Here is a 19109-nt window from a genome sequence, read left to right as displayed (position 1 = left end):
CCAGTTTCTCAGCATCCTCACCAACACTTGCTATTGTCTATCTTTTTGATTATAGCCATTCTAGTGGGTGTGCAGTTTTGGTTTGCATTTCCCTGAGGGCTAATGATGTGCTTATTGGCCATTTGTGTATCTTCTTTGAAGATATGTTTACTCAGATGCTTTTCCTATTTAAATTGTCTTTTTATTGTTGAGTTGTAAGTTTTTTATTTACTCAGTATACTAGACTAGCCAGAGAAGGATAGGGGTTTTGGAGGAAGTACAGTTATTGTTGATAAAATTTAGATGTGACCATGATACAGGTGACTAAGGTGGGCAGGGGCATAAAAAGGTCACTAAATGTAAGCAAAGTAGGGTATTGGATAAGTCATTCATGGGAAGTTGAAGCCACCAAGAATGATGGCATGTGTTGAGGAAGGGAGAAAGTGATATGGGGCCTAAGATCTTCCTTGTGTGAGGGAAGTTGTTGAGAGATCAGTAGATAGGGCAATGACAGAGGGCTGGAATAGTCAAACTGCTGAATTTAAAAAAGCTAGGAGGAAAGATGAGCAATAATCACAGAGAAGCAGTGGGGGCTCACTTCCTGGGTCTGACAATAAAAGCAGCTTCCACCTAAGAGGACTACAGGGGAAGAAGCATCTTAAGGGACAGCCAGAGTAAATGATACCTTCAGGAGACAGTTAAGGTGAAAAATATTCTCTGACATAAATCATAGCAATGTTTTCTTAGGTCAGTCTCCCAACACAATAGAAATAAAAGCAAGAATAAACAAATGGGACCTAATCAAACTTATAAGCTTTTGCACAGCAAAAGAAACCATAAACAAAATGAAAAGACAACCTATGGACTGGGAGAAAATATTTGCAAATCATGTGACCAACAGGGCTTAACTTCCAAAATATACAAATGGCTCATATAACGCAATAACAAAAAAACAATCAAAAAATGGGCAGAAGACTGAAATAGGTATTCTTCCAAAGAAGACATACAGATGGCCAACAAACACATGAAAAGATGTTCAACACTAATTATTAGAGAAAAGCAAATCAAAACTACAATAAGGTATCACCTCACACCAGTCACAATGGCCAACATCAAAAAGTCTACAAATAACAAACGCTGGAGAGGGTGTGGAGAAAAGGGATCCCTCCTACACTGCTGGGGGGAATGTAAATTGGTACAGCCACTATGGAGAACAGTATGGAGGTTCCTTAAAAAACTAAAAATAGAACTACCATTTGATCCATCAATCCCACTACTGGGCATATATCCAAAAAAGACGAAAGCTCTAATTCCAAAAGACACACGCACCCCAATGTTCATAGCAGCATTATTTACAATAGCCAAGACATGGAAGAAACCTAAGGGTCCATGAACAGATGAATGGATAAAGATGTGGTATATATACACAATGGAATATTACTCAGCCATAAAAAAGAATGAAGTAATGTCATTTGCAGCAACATGGATGGACCTAGAGATCATCATACTAAGTGAAGTAAGAAAGAGAAAGACAAATATTATATCACTCATATGTGTAATCTAAAAAGCAGTACAAACGAATTTACAAAACAAAAACAGACTCATGGACATAGAAAACAAACTCATGGTTACCAAAAGGTAAGAGGTTGGGAGGGATAAATTGGGGAGTATGTGATTAACAGATGCATACTACCATATATAAAATAAACAACAAGGATTTACTGTATAGCACAGAGAACTATATTCAAAATCTTGTAATAAACTATAATGGAAAAGAATTGGAAAATAAGAATATACACATCTACACATATAACTGGATCACTTTGCTGTACACCTGAAACTAACACAATATTGTAAATCAACTATACTTCAGTAACAGAAAAAAAAAAAGAAAAAAAAGGTGAAGAGATGGAGCAAATATTCCAACAAGATGCTTATACAGAAAAATTTGTTGATTGAAGGAAGAACTGGGGGGCACAGGGAAGTGTTGGGAACACTATGTGATGAGGTGATGGTAGATGACCACTGAGGTTCAGACCTCTTGAAATTACTTTGACAAACCTGTGAGGAATGCTGGGATTAGACTGGAACGACTCTTGGAGGATGGTGGACAAAGAGTTCCAGGATTGTGGTGGCAGATATATTCCTTATTTCTGCAACTGATCATGGCCCTGGGGGTGGCACACTGGTGACTGCCCTCTTCCCTCAACCCTAGGGGGTATTACCCTTGTCCTAGGTCAGCTCCTTGGAGCCCAGTGGGTGACCCAAATCTTTATCCTTTAAAGAATATGAGTACTTAGTGGTTCTGTTATTTAATACCTAGATCAATTAAGACCACAGTAGAGAAAATTGTTTAGGGGAAAAAAAAAAAACATGGAAATAAATCTGAAAAAAACACCTAGAACAAAGGTTCTTTTTTCAAGTTCACCTATTCTTTTTTCATACTGTCCTTTCTTGCCTTATGGTTTCTAGTCCTCCCTTTATTTCTCTGAATATTTTAAACATACTTTATTATGTTTTATTTATTAAAATTTATTTATTTATTTTTGGCTGTGTTGGGTCTTTGTTGCTGCGTGCTGGCTTTCTCTAGTTGTGCCGAGTGGGGGCTACTCTTCCTTGCGGTGCATGGGCTTCTCTTGTTGCACAGCACAGGCTCTAGGCACGTGGGCTTCAGTAGTTTTGGCATGTGGGCTCAGTAGTTGTGGCGCACAGGCTTACTTGCTCCGTGGCATGTAGGATCCTCCTGGACCAGGGCTCGAACCCATGTTCCCTGCATTGGCAGGCAGATTCTTAACCACTGCACCACCAGGGAAGTCCCTAAACATAATTCTTTTATTTTTTTTATTTTTAATTTTTTAAAAATAAACTTATTTATGGCTGCGTTTGGTTTTCGTTGCTGTGTTTGGGCTTTCTCTAGTTGCGGTGAGTGGGGGCTACTCTTCGTTGCAGTGCGTGGGCTTCTCATTGCAGTGGCTTCTCAGAGCACAGGCTCTAGGTGCACAGGCTTCAGTAGTTGTGGCACATGGGCTCAGTAGTTGTGGCTCGTGGGCTCCAGAGCGCAGGTTCAGTAGTTGTGGCGCATGGGCTTAGTTGCTCCATGGCATGTGGGATCTTCCCGGACCAGGGATCGAACCTGTGTCCCCTGCATTGGCAGGCGGATTCTTAACCACTGCACCACCAGGGACATCCCAACATACTTCTTTTAAATTCAGATTCTTCTGCTACAATTCTTGGAGTGCAAATTCTCCCACTTGTTGCATCTGCTGAGTTTGCTCTCCTTCATGGTGGTTTGCTTCTTCTTCTTTCATTTTCTCTTCTCCTCCTCCTTTATTTGGGGTAAGTTTTCCTGTAAGCTCATTTCAATAGGACTTGTTTTTCCAAAGGTTCCTTTGTGAAAACTTGGTTACAAGAATATCCTTACAGAACAGTTTTGTGTTTGCTTCTAAGGGATCCTATGGCCCAGGACCAGTTTTTTGTTAGCTTTTCATCTTGACATTCCAGTAACATTTGGGTATTGTGAATTTGGACTATACTCTCACAAACAGCAAATGTCTTAGTTTCTTTGTAGCTGACTCTTTCTACTTACATCTCTGAGTGATGTTAGACTTTTTTGTATTTCCCTACTGATTCCCAGGTTAAGGAGCAGTGTTTTTCTAGTCTTCATTTCACAAGGAAGTAGTCCTTTGAGACTCCTGTTTCAGTGTTGAAGGCCTAGCATTCAGCCATTAGGCCTATATCTGAGTCCCAAGTCTCTATGAACTCTTTGACCTCCACTCTCACAAACCCTCTGACTTTTGGGTTCCCATTCATTTCTGGCACCCTGGGATTTCCCATTTTTAGTTTTAAGTCCAGTTGTGTGTCAAACTTTTTTTTTTTTTTTTGGCTACATAATATTCAACATTTCTATATTTGAGGTAGGAAGTGAGTTTGCCTGGAACTACTCTGTCTGTTGTATTGATATATTGGTCAGAAGTCACCCCCAAACATTCTGCATATTGCAATCAAAGGGTCTTTTAAAAACACAAATATGGCCATTTCATCCCCTCAGCATGGCATTCAAGGCACTATGAAGTCCGGAAACTCGCCTCTCTATCTTCATTTCCCACCACTTTCTCCTCTTCTTCACACTCACATACACTCTCTACACTCCAGTCACAGACACTAATTCTCTTTCTATTCTCTCATAATTTTATTTAGGGTGTACATTGATAGTAGTTACATTTACTTATCCTCTAGTTTGCGTGCTGTCAAGATGGAATTGTAGTAACTGACAGCAGTAGTAACTCATTATCTCCCTAACCCAGAAAACAGTAGCTCCATATGGTGAAGCCACTAGACACTTCAGTATAACATGATTTTAATTTTATTAAATTAAAGATGTTCGAGTCTAACTATGCTTGCACTGAATTGTATATTAATTAAAGAATTGACACTTTAATGATATTAAGTCACCCTTCCAAGAACCTGGTATGTCTTTTCATTTGTCAGATCTTGTTCTATGCCCTTCAATATGATTTTTTCTTGTTTATTTTTAGTATTTTATAATTCTGAATAGGTATCACATTAATATGGTTCAAAATTTTAAATTATAAAAATGAATACAGTGAATTTACCCTTCCATTGCAGTCTCCTCTCTGCCCAATTCTTCTCTCTTCCAGATATTTTATATATAGATGAGCAAATACATACACCTTTTTATTTCAATTGTGAATGGAATACTTTTGTTATTGTTTCTAGCTGATTATTGCTGGAATAGAAAAAAGCTATTGATTTTTGTACATTTATCTTTTATTCAGACACTTACCAAATTTCCTTATTAATGCTAATAGGTTTTACTTATAGCCTCTTAGATCTCCTAAAAACACAGTCACATATCAGCAAAACAAGATCATTTATTATTTTCCAATATATACCAATTACTCACTCTTCTTGCCTAATTATTTTCACCTGAATTTTCAAAGCAATGTTGACTCGTCTTATTTCAGACTTTAACAGAAGTAGCTTTAGTATTTATAATTAAAATTGTTTGCTATTGGTTTTTGATGAATGGTTTCTTTTACTTGGAGTTTATCAAATCATACTTAAAGCTGTAATATTTTATCAAATGCTTTTTCAGCATATACTGATAAAATGTTCATCTCCTTTCATTAAAAAAACTTTATTCTGAAATAATTTTAGACTTACAGAAAAGTTGCAAAAACAATACAAAGAGTTCCTGTATACCCTTCACTCAGATTTCCTCCATGTGAATACTTTACTTTTGTTTTATCATTCTGTATGTATACTTTTGTATGTGTGTATACGTATAATTTAGCTTCCTGAAACATTTGCCAACTGTCTTTATCTTTAAATATTTCAATGTATATTTTCTAAAAACAAGGATATTCTCTTACATAATCATAAGAACTATTATCAAAATAAGAAAATATTAATCTACATTTAAATAATCTTCAAGTTCTCGATGTAATGGATTATATTAATAAATTTCCTGATACTGAGGCTTGTATTGCTGAAATAACACTTATGTAATTATGTTATATAATTCAACTTAATTTTATTTGGAAGTTTTGCCTCTATAGTCGTAGATGAGATTAAGCTACGGCATTCTTTTTGGCAGTTTATCGGGTTTGAGTATTAATCTTACGCTGGCCTTTAAAAATCAACTGAGCATCTTTCCATCTTTTCCCATGATCTGAAGCAGTTTATATAGTAATTAAAAATTACCCGGATCTATTTTTTGGGCTGGATGATGGCTACAGTGGTATTCACTTTGTGGATAACTCATTGAATTGTATACTTGTGATTTGTATACTTTTCCATGTATATGTCAATTTAAAAAGTTAAGTAAAAGAAACAATCTTTTAAAAAGATAAAATTTTAATCACCTTTCCAATCTCTTCTTTTGGTAACTAATTGGCGTATTCAAATCACTGACTTGGGTTAGTGTTTGCTAGGAAATGATCTATCTGCTCTGTTTTCAAAATTGTGGCCACAGACTTCTCCTAAAATTATTTTAAATACTTTCATATATGTGGTTATGTCTGATTTCTCATTCCTAATCTTGGTCTTTTTTTTTTTTTTTGCTTTTTCCCTATAACAGGCTGAGGGGATTTTATCTATTTTATTGGTGTTTTCAAAAAGAATAGTTTTCTTCTTATCCTTTCTCCTTTGTTTTTTGCATTCCTACTTAACTTCAGGTTTTATCTTTAATTGATCCATTTTCTATTTTCCTATGGTTTAAATGTGTTTTTTTTCTAAATTCCTAAAACCATCACTACAGATCTTTGAATTTTTCCTTTTGAATAAAGATATTACATTTTCATCTGCAGGTCCAGCCTCATGTATTTCTGGATACTCAGTAAGTATCTGGGGTCTTACTTTGCCCCATTCACTGAGGGTCTAGCAGGTTCTACTGCCTGGCCACAAACACATGACAAACGTGTGCTCCATGAACATATGATCCTGTTCTGTGCTGGGACTCACTATGAAGGTCTATGCTTGCTGCAGGGCCCACCCATCCATCCAAATACCTGGAGCAGCCATCATGTGATGGCTCTGTGCCAGCTTCTATGAATAGGATAGTGAGTGGAATAACTGGGTATCTGCCCTCTTGGATCTTACACTCTATTTGTTCTTACATAGAACAAATAATGCAAGTGAGCTGAGTACTGCCTAGGATGCTATGGTCCAACATCATCTAGGAGGTCTAGCTAAGAATCCCTACAAGTGATACTCAAGTTCCTCAGAATCTGAGGGTCTACCCTGTCCCCTATCCTCTTCTCAGAAAGGTGGCCACTGGGTTTTCTTGTACAAAAATTATCTGGTTTTGAGTTATATGTCTGCTGCTCCTGGCCACAGCTGACTGAACCAAGGGACTGACAGCCAAGCATAAGAACTTTATCCAATAGGAATGTTCCATATAGGATGGTCACCGACTGACTTAATTAGAGCCTCTAAGGGAAGTCTGAACAAAAAACAGAGTGAGAGGAGAAGAAACAGAGATAGCAGGAGAGGAAGAAGCAGAAAAAGAATAGTAAAGTCATAATAATAAGGGCAAATTGCAAACCCTGTGGTATTGGATTAGAACTGTAGGCATCAATATGGACTCATGGTTTTTAATAATATACAGATGAACAGATACAGTAATAAATTCAGTTGTGCGATACATGTGTTAACATACACACATATATTTCCTAGCTTTGTGTGCTGAAAAGGCCTAGAAGCAACAACACTCCAGTAGCAATGAATATACCACCCTGGTTTCTAAGTACCATTCTCAAATAAAAGGAACCAGGAGCTGCTTAGAGAAATGGCTGATGCCAGGGCTGGGACAAGAAAAGTATGAGTGAGCCTGGAACATCCTGTGGTACCAGAAAGTAAGGCAATACTAAAAAAATGATGGGGCAATGTTGAAACAACACAGGAGCCAATTTAGGAGCTCCCAATGGCCAAATCTAGGCCAAATGAGCAAAAAAATAAACTATGTTAGTATTAGGTTATAATCCATAGACTAAAACAAGTATATATTAGTTTATACTGATATAAATAAATTACTGAATAAATAAATGGGAGAAAAGAGACAGCTGTTCCTTACAGTAGAATACCAATTAATAAATATAGATGGAATAAGAAAAGAGAAAGTCATCATTAGGCAAATACAATATTAATGCTTGTTATAAGTAAGAACCATTGATGGATGCTAAAAATCAGTGGGCAAAATTCTAAGGATAAATAAGACATCTATACAGCTCCTATCTTTCCATGAGATTCTTATTAATTTCAAAAGGGAAATTAGTATTCTTACAGTGGAGAAACTGGCACACACAACCTCAGCCATGTGCCACCGCTATGAGGCACTAAGAAGGGCACAGCATCACTTGTGGGCTAGTCTTGCCCAAAATGTACACCCTCAATCTAATCATGTGAAAACAGCAGACAAACCCAAATTAAGGGACATTCTACAAATTAACTGATCTGGACATTTCAAAAGTGTCAAGGTCATAAAAGGCAAAGAAAGCCAGAGGAACTGTCACAGGCTGAAGGAGATGAAGAAAACGTAACAAAATGCAATGTGGGCTCCTCGATTGGATTCTGGACCAGAAAAAGGACATCAGTGGGGAACATGGCAAAATCTGAATGTCTACAGATTAGTTAGTAGTACTGTATCATGTTAATTTCCTGGTTTTACTAATTATACTGTAATTTAATAATTTTTAAAGATGTTAATATTAGGAGAAGCTGGTGAAGGGTGCATGGGAACTCTATTATTTTGGCAACTACCTGTAAGTCTAAAATTATTTCAGAACAAGAAGCAAAAAAAAAAAAATAACACACAAAAAAGAATGGCATGTGAGCCACAACTACTGAGCCCACGTGCCACAACTACTGAAGCCTGTGCACCTAGAGCCCGTGCTCTGCAACAAGAGAAGCCACTGCAATGAGAAGCCTGCACACCACAACGAAGAGTAGCCTGCGCACCGCAATGAAGAGTAGCCCCCGCTCGCCGCAACTACAGAAAGCCCGCGTGCAGCAACAAAGACCCAACGCAGCCAAAAATAAATAAATAAAATAAATTAAAAAAAAAAAAGAATGGCAGTCACTGAGGTTAAGAAGCAGCAGACAATTCCTTGAGGGGCTGGACAGTGATTGCTGGAGCATCTGCTGGAGCCCACGTTCTGGCTTCTGACTGCCTCACACCCGCCATGTTGTCACCACCCAAGGGACTTTGATCCCTGCCCCATTTTCTGCTTCCTGAAAGAGACTTTGTAACACCAAAGGAAGGTTCTAAAATGGCCCTGCAGGGGGAGGGTGATGACATGGTCATCGATGATGGCTATTGCAGATGGTTCCCAAGGATGTACCAAGCCTCGCTGTGCCCTGCTGAGGCTGGAACATGTGTCCGTGGAATGCCTTGGGGGATGGTGTGCAGTCCCTCTGCTTAGTGACTAACATGCAGACTGCACCGGGGAGCTGTTCATTCCAGGTTCACTTAGCTGGGACCATGGTATAGACGGGCCTGAGGCAGGCTCCATGGCCATCTGGGCAGAGCCCGACCCCATGATTCCTCCTCCTGCAGTTCCCCAATGTCTACGTAGTTGGTCTCCTGAAGGAGGCCCTGTAGAGCTGACCTTGCTTGGTCATTTGGTAACTTCTGTCCAGTCTCCATGTAGGGCAGGGTAGTGCCCAGTCAGCCTTCCTCCTAAAGATGCCCTATGCTGGCTTAGTTCCAAGGCTGGAGAGACATGGTCTGGTCTGACCTCTGAACATGGGGTGGGGAAGAACGGTAGCTATGACATGGTAGTGTCCCTGAGAGTCCCTTTCCCTTGGAATTTTAGGGCTTGGGAAAGAGGAAGCTACGGCCTAAATGCAGACCTCTGTGCCTGGGCCTCTGCATTCTTCTCCATTCCCAGTGGAGACATTCTGGGGACTCAGTTGCATGAGAGCCAGCAGAGGGTGGCAGGTCACAGCCTGGTCCCTGTCTTCTTCCAGCCAGATCTGTTCTCAGCTGCCATACTTCTGAGCTTCCAGGAAACCTGATAAAGTTCCAGAAACTCTGGGACATGGGGATCACGCTGAAGGACAGAGATAAGGGACCTCCCTCTTCCCCCTGCCTTGAAGGGGATGGAGGAGCAGCTCCTCTCCCAGAGACCTGTTAGCACATGTGGGGCCTACAAGGAAGGGATCAGGGTAGGGCAAAATTCCTGCTTTTGACTTTGGAGAGGAGTGAGAGGCAGGAGGAGAAGGTAGGTCGGTTACCATGCCACAGCCAAGGGGGCTTTATTAGGTGTTCAGGGCACGTATAGGCAGGTAGGTAGACGCTAGAGGGTGTGGCACACCTTCTCAGGGTTTAGTGGTGCCTGGATGTCCAATCTGTGGGTCTTGCTGTCCTTATCGATGATCTCCAGGCGCAGCTTGGGTGGACGCTTCTCAGCCTGGGGTGAGGGCAGTTCAGGACTCTTGAGTAGCTGCTTATCTGAGTCCTCCACAGTGATGCGCAGAGTGCAGCCCCCTGGCAGCAAGTCCTGCTCGTAGGCGGCCGCCAGCTGGTTCACCACACGGCGCTCCACCTGCAGGTGGTAGGTGAAGTGGTCTTCACTGCCAAAGCCTGGAGGCCCGGCTCTATCACTTACTGCTCAGGCAAGTGCTTACTCAAAGCTTCAGCTTTTTCATCTGCAAAAGGCTAACAACACAAGCTTGCAGGACAGTGCTAACGACACAATAATGTCGGTTTCTGAGGTCCTCAGCCCAGTTTCTCACACCGGTAGGGGTTCAAACTCAGTTACCCTCTAGGATAGGGGTTTTACTTGATTATATTGTTTTTGGTTCTGAAGGGGCATCTGCTCTGGCTAAGAACAATTCCAGCCTGTCTGGACAGGCTGGGAGCCCAGGGAATGGGTCTGGGGGCACCAGGGAGGGAGGTGTGGAGGTGCCTCACTTCTCTCAGGCTCCTGTGCTCACCTCATGCTTAATGGAGCGGGCGCCATAGTGCACGTTGTAGCCGTCGACCAACACGTCCGCCACCTCACGGTCCCAGAGCAGTGTAATGTTGTGCCTTTGCTTGGCCTGGGACAGGTCAGATAGGAGCATGCCTGAATGTGGCCCAGGGCTTTCTATCTCTCAGCGCTCTGGCCTGAGGCCCGGGCCTGTGAGAGACCGTGTGCCCTATAGCCACTGGCCCCCTCTGTGCTCCTTCTTCTGGGGGCGACACTCCCAGCCCAGTGTTCCCTGACTTCCAGTGGGCAAATGTGCCACCCCCACCCACAGGCAGTCCCCGCTCTTACTCTCTTGGCCCAGAAATTCAGCTCCTTGTTGACGAGTTGGATGAGCTCCGAGTGGCAGAAGGGGAGGAAGTAGACGATCTCATTGATTCGTCCCAGAAACTCATCTCTCCTGAAGTGAGCCTGTAGGGCCAGGTTAGGGATGGGGTGAACTCAGTGACCCAGAGGGTATAAAGGAATTACTGGACCCTACTGGGGAAGATGGGCGTGGGAGGGTTTCCGTATCTTCACGATGGCTAAGGGGATCCCCCCCCAACCCCAGGCTCCAGCAGGAATGACAAAGAACTCTTACTTTTAGGATGGGGCGAATCACATTTTCCTTGAAGTTCTTAGAGATGGTGATCTTGTCACTAGTCTGGACATCCCCTGTAGAGACAGAATCATAAACCCAGGACCTTTGGGAGCTGTGCCTGCTCCTTCGCTCTATCCATGAAAAGAGCCCTGGTCCTGACCCTGACGGTCTGTGTGTTCCTGGTCAAGGTCTCAGGCTGTCTGGGCCTCAGCCTTCTCCTCACCTGCACAATGAGAGGACTGGACTGGGTACCTTCTAGGCCCTTCCACTGCTCATGTACTGGTAGGAACTGTATGAAGGAGGGGAGGGGAGAGGAGAAGAGTCAGGACCAAGACTTGAGTCCTGACTTGTAAGTGGGCTGGAGAGTTCAATCCTAAATAGAAAGGTGACAGATGTGGCCTCCTGCCTGACATGCTCCTCCTTTCCACCTATGCAGAAAGGCTCCCTGGCTGAAAAAGGCTGTGTCATCTCCATACGGTTTCTGATCTGCTATGCCCTCAATGCACCGAAGTGTCTCCATCTGTTGAGTGTGCATCCCTTCAGTCCCCTTAGGCCCTGGCCTCTTCCTGGCCCCACACCCTGGTGTGGCTCTGTCCATTACTCTGTCTGGAGCCCTCCTGTCACCCAAGAGACTTGGGGCTTTCTTGAGGAAGTAGGGGCACCGTCTGTCTGCCTCCCTCCACGATCTAGTAGGGTGCTTGGTGTCTGGTCAGGGCCAGCTAGGGACAAAGATGCTACCAGGGCCCTCATCTGGCCCCAGGACCTCAATGCCATCCTGCCATCCTTGCCCCCAGGAGATGCGCTGGCGGCCTGGTCACTTGACCAGTTGCCCAGAGAGCTCGGGCCACGTGCTGTACCAAGGTTCTCGGCGATCCGGTTACGGCTCATCTCCAAAGCTTCCTGCCTCAGCTGCAGCGCGTGCTGTGCTATCTCGTCACTGCCCACATTGGAGGTCATGATGAAGATGGCGTCCTTGCAGTCGATGGTCTTCCCTTTTCCATCTGTCAGCCGGCCCTGGGAAGGAACCGTGACTGCATGGTCAGGCAGTGGTGAGGCTGGGCACCTCTCCCAGGAGCTCTCTCCAGAACCCCTGTGCCTCCCCCCTCCTCTGGCAGAGTCAGCACTCCCTCCTCTGGGGTCTCTGAGCACTGTTCTCACACCTCGGCTACAGTGCTCACCTGCTGGGAGTGCCCCAGGCGAGACTGCACCTGCTGTCTGGCATCTCTGAGGGCACCCAGAAGCCAGCCTGACTGTACATGCATCCATCCAACACACTCTCTTGGAGGCCCACTCTGGGCCAGGCTCTGTGTTGGGGCACTGGGGACTCACTGAGCCTCTGACATGCTCCCAGTCTAGAGAAGGAGTGAGGTCAGGAAACAAGCAGTCACAATTCAGTGGTTAAGTGTTATGATAAAGGGAAGGCCAGGCTGCTGTAGGAGGTCAGAGGAGGGTATTCTACAGGGTCATTGTGAGGACCAGATAAATGAACTGAAACAGGTATAATCTCTGCATCTTTGGAGCCATCCTTTGGCCTGGTTAATGTTCCTCCTTTAACCAATTTGGGAAGTTGCCTTGGAATCTTTAGCTTTTTCTAGAGGTGACACAGAAGAAAGCATCTTTACTAGAAACAGATGCACCAAGGAAAAGAAAAGGGGCAACAGTAGAGGGAGGAGACAGAAGAATGAGAAAAGTGTAGCTGTCCAGGGCCATTCAGTTCAAGGGCAAGGAACTCTGCCCACTCAGCAAACCTCAAGGCTAGCATGGTACAACAGCACTTTGCAGTCATTTATAAAAAAGCAATAATCAGGACCCCACTGAGAGGAACTGATGGAGTCTGACTTTGATGGGCACATCCACTTCCACTATCGGCACCCTGCTTAGTGCTTTCCGTGCACTGTTGCACTCTGCCCACTAGAAGGTCGCTTTATGAGGGCAGAGGCTGGGTCTTGCTCTCACTGGGTCCTAGAACACTGTCTGGCATATAGCAGGTGCTCAATACTTGCTTGCTGAATGCTTGAATCCTCACCACCCCTACAAAGAAGCTGAGGCTCAGAGAGGTTAAGTAATTTGTACAAGGTCTCACAGCTAGAATACGGTAGAGCTGAGGCTCTATTGAACTGTCTGACCCCAGAACCTATATCCTTCACTGTACACCAGGATACTGGGGTCATACCAAAAGTGTGGGATAAAATGAGGCCTTATGCAATTTTATTTCTCTAAATAAAAATTTCTCAGAATTCTGCCAAATTCAGTTTGCATCCTTTGATCCTGACTGGAAACAAGCTACCAGGACAGGTGTGGGGAGAGGCAGACCTGCCTGGGTACTCATCTGGGTTGCAGGTAAAAGCATAACTCCTGCCAAGTTTGAGAACATGGCTTTGGGGAAAGGTCACTGACCTCAGCCTGTTGGCGCCTGCCCAAGCCAGCGATGCTGGGCCCTGCCCCAGCCTCAGGTAACCAATCCTCCTCAAGTATTTCCCTTTCCCTGGTGGCGAGGGCCTCACTCAAGGTCAGCCCTTCGTTCTAAAGCCAACGCAAAGGCAGACCAGCCCTGGCCCTCAGAGGTAAAAAAGAAAGGAATGTGCATTAACTGAGCGCCTACTGTGTACTGGGCATGGTACCAAGTGCTTTTCTGCCTCACTTTACACGGGACCTTGGCACAGGCCTCAGAAAGTGTTAGTTCCAAGGGGGTCTATTCAAAAGGGGCCTCGAGATCCAAGTCCTGGTCACTCTCCTGTCCCAGCCTTGGGAGGGACGAGGAGAAGGCAAGGATGCAAGCAGATGTTCCTGAGCTTGGCCATTAGCTTCCTACTTCACCCCCTGCTTATGGGTTACAACACGACAGAATCCACTAAGGGCAACTCTAGTTTTGGGGACCAGGTCTGCATACATGTGTGATGTGCCCAAATGCATGCAGATGACCCCGTGTGTGTTTGCAGAGCTCACCCCTGAGGACTGAGCACACACACTGCTGTTCTGGCCAGAGCAATAACCAGTGGCCATTTCTTTCTGAGAGATCAAAGCTCTGCTCATAACTGGGCCTGAGGATGGGTCCCAGGTGGGTGAGGGGAGCAGGTGCAGTGTATTACTGACCCAAAGGGTGACTTTCACACTGTTCACGTCTCCTTCTCCTCAGAGTCCCTGGCAAGAAAATGTGTCCCAAAGAGGGAGCTGTTGCTGTCCTGCCTCTCCGCAATGACTGGAGTGCACGCACCCTGGGTGGGGCATGAATGCTCACCTCAGGGTTATAGGGGCTGCTTTCCCCCCATTTCTGTCCTTGAAGGGAGGAGCAGTGGGTGGGCTTCCTGGGACTTCTGCCCTGTGCTACAGACTCTGGGGTCAACAGAGAAGTGACCTGCATTAGCTCTGCTTGGTGTTTTGGTGACAGCATTAGGGCTTCTGCTTTTCTGGGTCCAAGCTTGGGAGGTCTGGGCTGGGTGGATATGGGGGCGCTTCCCTATTCCCCGAGACTGGATCAGGTGCCCTTATAACTCCTACTTATCCTAGCGCAGCACTCACCACAGTGGCTGGACTGCTTTTTGCTGCCTGTCTCCCCCTCGCTCAGAAGCACTGAGGCAGGGACTGTCTGTTCTCCCTGTGTCCTCTGCCCTGCACTGAACCACATTCTCCTGGTTTGCCTCTTACTCTCTGGCAATTCTGTCTTGACTCTTTTTGGAGAGGTTGCAAGGCTGTTCTTACCTCTCTTCTCTGCACACCATATTCTCACTAAGTGAGAGATCTCTTCCCTTCCTGTGGCTTCTGGTATTCTCTCTGTGCTGAAGCATTCCTGAGTCTCTACTTCCGGTGCAGGCCTCTCTTACACTCCAGACCGCTCAAACTGATGAGCGACTTCTTGGACATATCCGTCTGGCTGTGGCATCTCATTTTCAACAATTCCAAACCTTAGCTCCTCACCTTCCTCATCAATCTGTTGCTCATCCCCCTGTGTTCCCTGCTGCAGGCTGATGGCAGCAGCACCCATGGGTCACCCAGGCCAGAAATCCTGCCGCTGGTCATCCTTGGTCCCTCCCTCTCTCCTCACGTCCAATCGCCGAGCCCTGCACAGTTGATTTTCCGGGAGCTCTCCCCATCCCACAGCCCTGCTTGAGAGCAGGCCTCCCAAGCTCTCGCCTGGACTCTTCAACAGTCTCCTCGCTGGTCTCTCTTCTTCCTTCTAGTCCATTTGCTCACTGCTGCCTACAGGATCTTTATAAAGTGAAAACCTCATCACATTTCTCTCTTGCCTTAAGTCTTTAAAGGCTTCTTACTATTCACCAAAAAAATCCACACTCCTCTGCCTGGCATTCTAACCTGCCCCTGTCTACCTTATCCACCTATCTCCACCATTCTATTCTCACTTTCCCTCTGTAGTCAATCAATACTGAACAGCTGTAGTTCTCTGCATATACCAGGCTGCCTCATGCCCCTGTGCTTCTGCACACTGGGTGTCTACTGCCGGCCCTTCGCCACTCTGTTCACCTGGCAAATACTTATTCATTCTTGGAAGGTTTGCTGAATTACTACTGAATTAAGTTAGTCAACAGGGCATTTCTCCTGGTGCTGTGGGTTCTGGGAATGGTTGGAGTGAGACAAGGTCTCTGTCCTCAAGAAGCAAACATGCATAAATCTGGCTAAGTGAACTCAGATGGCAGCTTTGGTCAATGGAACCAAGGGCATAAACATCAGAAACTGTAGTAGGTTGTTGGGAGCTGTAGGAAGGAGTTATTATCAACTCCCAAAGGTAGTCAGTGGAGTGACAGCAGCAGGGGAGGGGTGGACAGGGCTTACACACAGGGGTGGTAAGCATTTTCCAGGTGGGGCTGGTTGTATTTCAGTCAGCAGTTGCCTTCCCTCTTTCTGGACCAGGAACCTCTCCAGGGAAGTGAGAGGCTGAACAGGCTGCTGTGCTCACCTTCCCTAAGCTGGGCTTTCCCTTCCTGTGAATGCTTCACTCCAGATCTACTGTTCGCTTTTGGCCTTGCCTGCATGGTAGTTACTATTTAAGCTGCAGGCTCTGGAACTGGATTGCCTGGGTTCAAATCCTGGATTTCCTCTCCCCAACTGTGTGACCATGGGTGAATTAGTTGTCTCACTTTACTTCAGTTTCTACATTGGTTACATGGAGTCAGTAATAATAACCATCTTCATAGGGTTGTTGGGAGGATTAAAGGAGTTCATACATGCAATAACAGCGCCTTGCACACAAAGTACAAAAATGTCAACTTTATCACATCTCCTTTCTACTGTCTACTAGGCAGGGAGTTCCCAGAGGGCAGGTTTGGGTCTGGTCCACAGCTGTGTACCTGAATCCCATCAAGAGGCTAGAAGGCAGCAGGGGGGGTGGGGGTGGGGGTGGTCTCAGAGCACAGGTGCGGGAAACAGAATATGTGACCTTTGAAGGCTTGGCCTTCATTCCTCAGTGGGGGTGGGGGGTGGGTCTCGAGACAGGGAGCAGATGAGAGCCTAGGAAGACAGCAACAAACTGGGGCAGGGGCAAGGATGCTGGGCCAGGTGGGAAAGGCAGTGGGCAGCTGTGGGGACATTTGGATCTGGTTCTTCCTGGCTCGGTACCTGCTGTGCTATTTGGTCCAGGGGTATCCATTCCTGCATCTTGTTAGTGCACTTTGACATGGGAAGCAAACCTCTTTCCATTTTCCCAGGGCTGGAGGGGACTAAGTGGAAAGGTGGGCTGGACTCCATCCGGCCATGTGCTGGCTAATATAGTCCCTGCATGGGAGCAGATGGGAGGCCTCATCCCCAGTTCGCCAGGACCCCTGGAAAAGGTGGATGGCAGCCCCTCCCACGATCGTAAGCTCTCCCTCCCCTGCTCAAGATAAGGACTGGTACAGATGGGGAGAACTGGGGCTCTGGGACCAGATGTATCTGCAGCCCATTTCTGGCTCTTCCACACAGTGGGTCTGTGGCCTTGGGCAAGTCATTTATAACCTCGCTGAACCTCAGTTTCTTCATCTGTAACAAATGATTTGTACCTTGCCTGGCTATTGTGATGATTAGCAAGAACGTCTGTAAAATCTTTAGCACAGGCCTATTACATAGACTGTGCTGAAAAAGAGGAAGTTGTTCTCATTTAGAGCTCATTTCACCAGTTAAGAGGGAGACTGTCCTTGCTTGTGACCAGCCTGGAGCTCCTCAGGAGAAGAGGGTTCCATGAACCAGGGCACCACCATTCCATCATCATGGTCATCATCACAGACAGCAGCAACGTTATTAGCATTTTAAAGAACTGGTGAAAATGATGGTTGACACAGGGAGGAGCAGGAGCTGTCTGAGCCAGAAAGGTTCTTGGAGCTTACTGGATCCAGCCTCCTTGTTTGTCACATGAGGTCCCTGATGCCTAGAGATGGAGCAGAGCTAGAACTAAAAATTCAGATCTCTCTCTCTCCCCTGGCACCTCTGTCCCATTCTGTCTCTTTTGAAGGTAGTCTGGGCAGTCACAACATTTCAACTCTTGGGCAGTGCTGGTCTTCCTTGGGTGCCCAGTCTGGGCCCTGGTCCAGAGAAGGGGTGAAGCCACACCTGCTAAGTGACTGAACGTACACACGAGGAAGCAGCAACTTGAGGAATGATCAATTCTGGGCCCCTGGGTCCTGCTGTTCACAGGACCCCCATACCTACAGGTGTCCCCAACTCCATCCTGGCCCAAGCTGACTTGCACCTCATCAAACAGCTGCAGCATGATGGTGAGCACATCTGGATGGGCTTTGTCCACCTCATCGAAGAGCACCACAGCGTTGGGGCACTGCTTCAGCTTCTTGGTCAGCTGGCCACCCTCTTCATGGCCAATGTAGCCTGGTGGGGACCCAATAAACTTGGCCACCTGGTGGAAGGAAGGAAATAAGTTAGGAAGGCCTTTCTATATTTTTAGTTTTCAATATGGGGCATGCAACGGTAAGATGGCTTTATATACTGTTAAGATTGCCTGTCTCAACAAGGACAATCAGGTTGTCTCTTTGAGTGGAAGGAATCCTGCCGTGATGGGAGAGCAGATTATCTTTTCTGTGTTTATTCTTCAGAGCAAATCGTATGCAAAACAGATCAGTGACCCTGCTGTGTACATATGCCCCCCGCAAAGGACAAATCCCAAGGCTGCTGGAATTATCTCAGACCTAAACGACAAGTCACATCAAAATAGCCAGGCAGAGTCCTGTTGACAGGCTCTCCAAACCACACTTCACCAAGGACTCTCACTCACCTCATGCCGCTCCTGGAACTCAGACATGTCTAGCCTGATGAAACCCTGTGTGGAAACAAGCAGGAGTCCATTTGAAGAAGGCAGGGGGAAGGATTAAGGAGGAGAGATCTCAAATATATTCTGGCTTTTAAGCCACACCAAGCCAAGATTTTCTATCCCATTTTCATGATATAGTTTTTTCTGGCTCCTTGCCTCCTTTTTCTGTCCACTCATCCCCCACGATTCCCTCATGCCCTACCTTAATAAACCCAAGTCGCGTTCCTGCCTTAAATCTGGCTTGGAATGTCTCTTTTTTCAGGCTTCTACTGGGTCTGATCACCACATCATCCATTCATCCCACATTTCCTGAGGGCATCCTGTGTCAAGCACTGGAGCTACGTTTCTGTTCTCCAGAAGCACCCAAGTGGTGCAGGCTGACATGGACAAAGTCAGTCACCATCAGCGTGGGATCATGATGAGATGGAGGAGAGCAACAAGCACCCAGACAGTTCCACGGTGCCCTCAACTTTGCAAGTCTATGTGGGCACATGCCCCTTTTTCTTTTTTTTAAGTATAGTTGATTTACAAAGTTGTGTTAGTTTCAGGTGTACAGCAAAGTGATTCAGTTATACATACATACACCCACATATATACATATATATATTCTTTTTCAGATTCTTTTCCATTATAGATTATTGCAAGATATTGAATACAGTTCCCTGTGCTATACAGTAGGTCCGTTACTTACCTTTTTTATATATAGTAGTGTGTATCTGTTAATCCCAAACTACTAACTTATCCTCTCCCCCTTCCCCCTTTGGTAACCATGAGTTTGTTTTCTACATCTGAGAGTCTATTTCTGTTTCGT

At 45.3% G+C, this 19109-nt stretch overlaps 1 protein-coding gene across 1 annotated transcript in view; it reads right to left on the bottom strand.

Annotated features, from left to right (window-relative positions):
* Positions 1-9726: 9726 nt before the first annotated feature.
* The window catches only part of CLPB (caseinolytic mitochondrial matrix peptidase chaperone subunit B), a 146616-nt gene continuing 137233 nt past the window's right edge, over positions 9727-19109 (bottom strand). The window contains exons 10-16 of the mRNA XM_036861854.1: positions 18263-18307; positions 17726-17887; positions 11907-12063; positions 11050-11123; positions 10761-10880; positions 10438-10542; positions 9727-10046 (exon numbers count right to left, since the gene is read on the bottom strand). Coding sequence (XP_036717749.1) covers positions 9798-10046; positions 10438-10542; positions 10761-10880; positions 11050-11123; positions 11907-12063; positions 17726-17887; positions 18263-18307 — 912 coding nt within the window. The 3' untranslated portion in view covers positions 9727-9797. The remainder of the gene's footprint in view (positions 10047-10437; positions 10543-10760; positions 10881-11049; positions 11124-11906; positions 12064-17725; positions 17888-18262; positions 18308-19109) is intronic.

The sequence above is a fragment of the Balaenoptera musculus genome, chromosome 8, assembly GCF_009873245.2.
Source record: "Balaenoptera musculus isolate JJ_BM4_2016_0621 chromosome 8, mBalMus1.pri.v3, whole genome shotgun sequence".
Lineage (NCBI taxonomy): Eukaryota > Metazoa > Chordata > Mammalia > Artiodactyla > Balaenopteridae > Balaenoptera > Balaenoptera musculus.
This window is presented reverse-complemented; position numbering and strand designations above follow the sequence as displayed.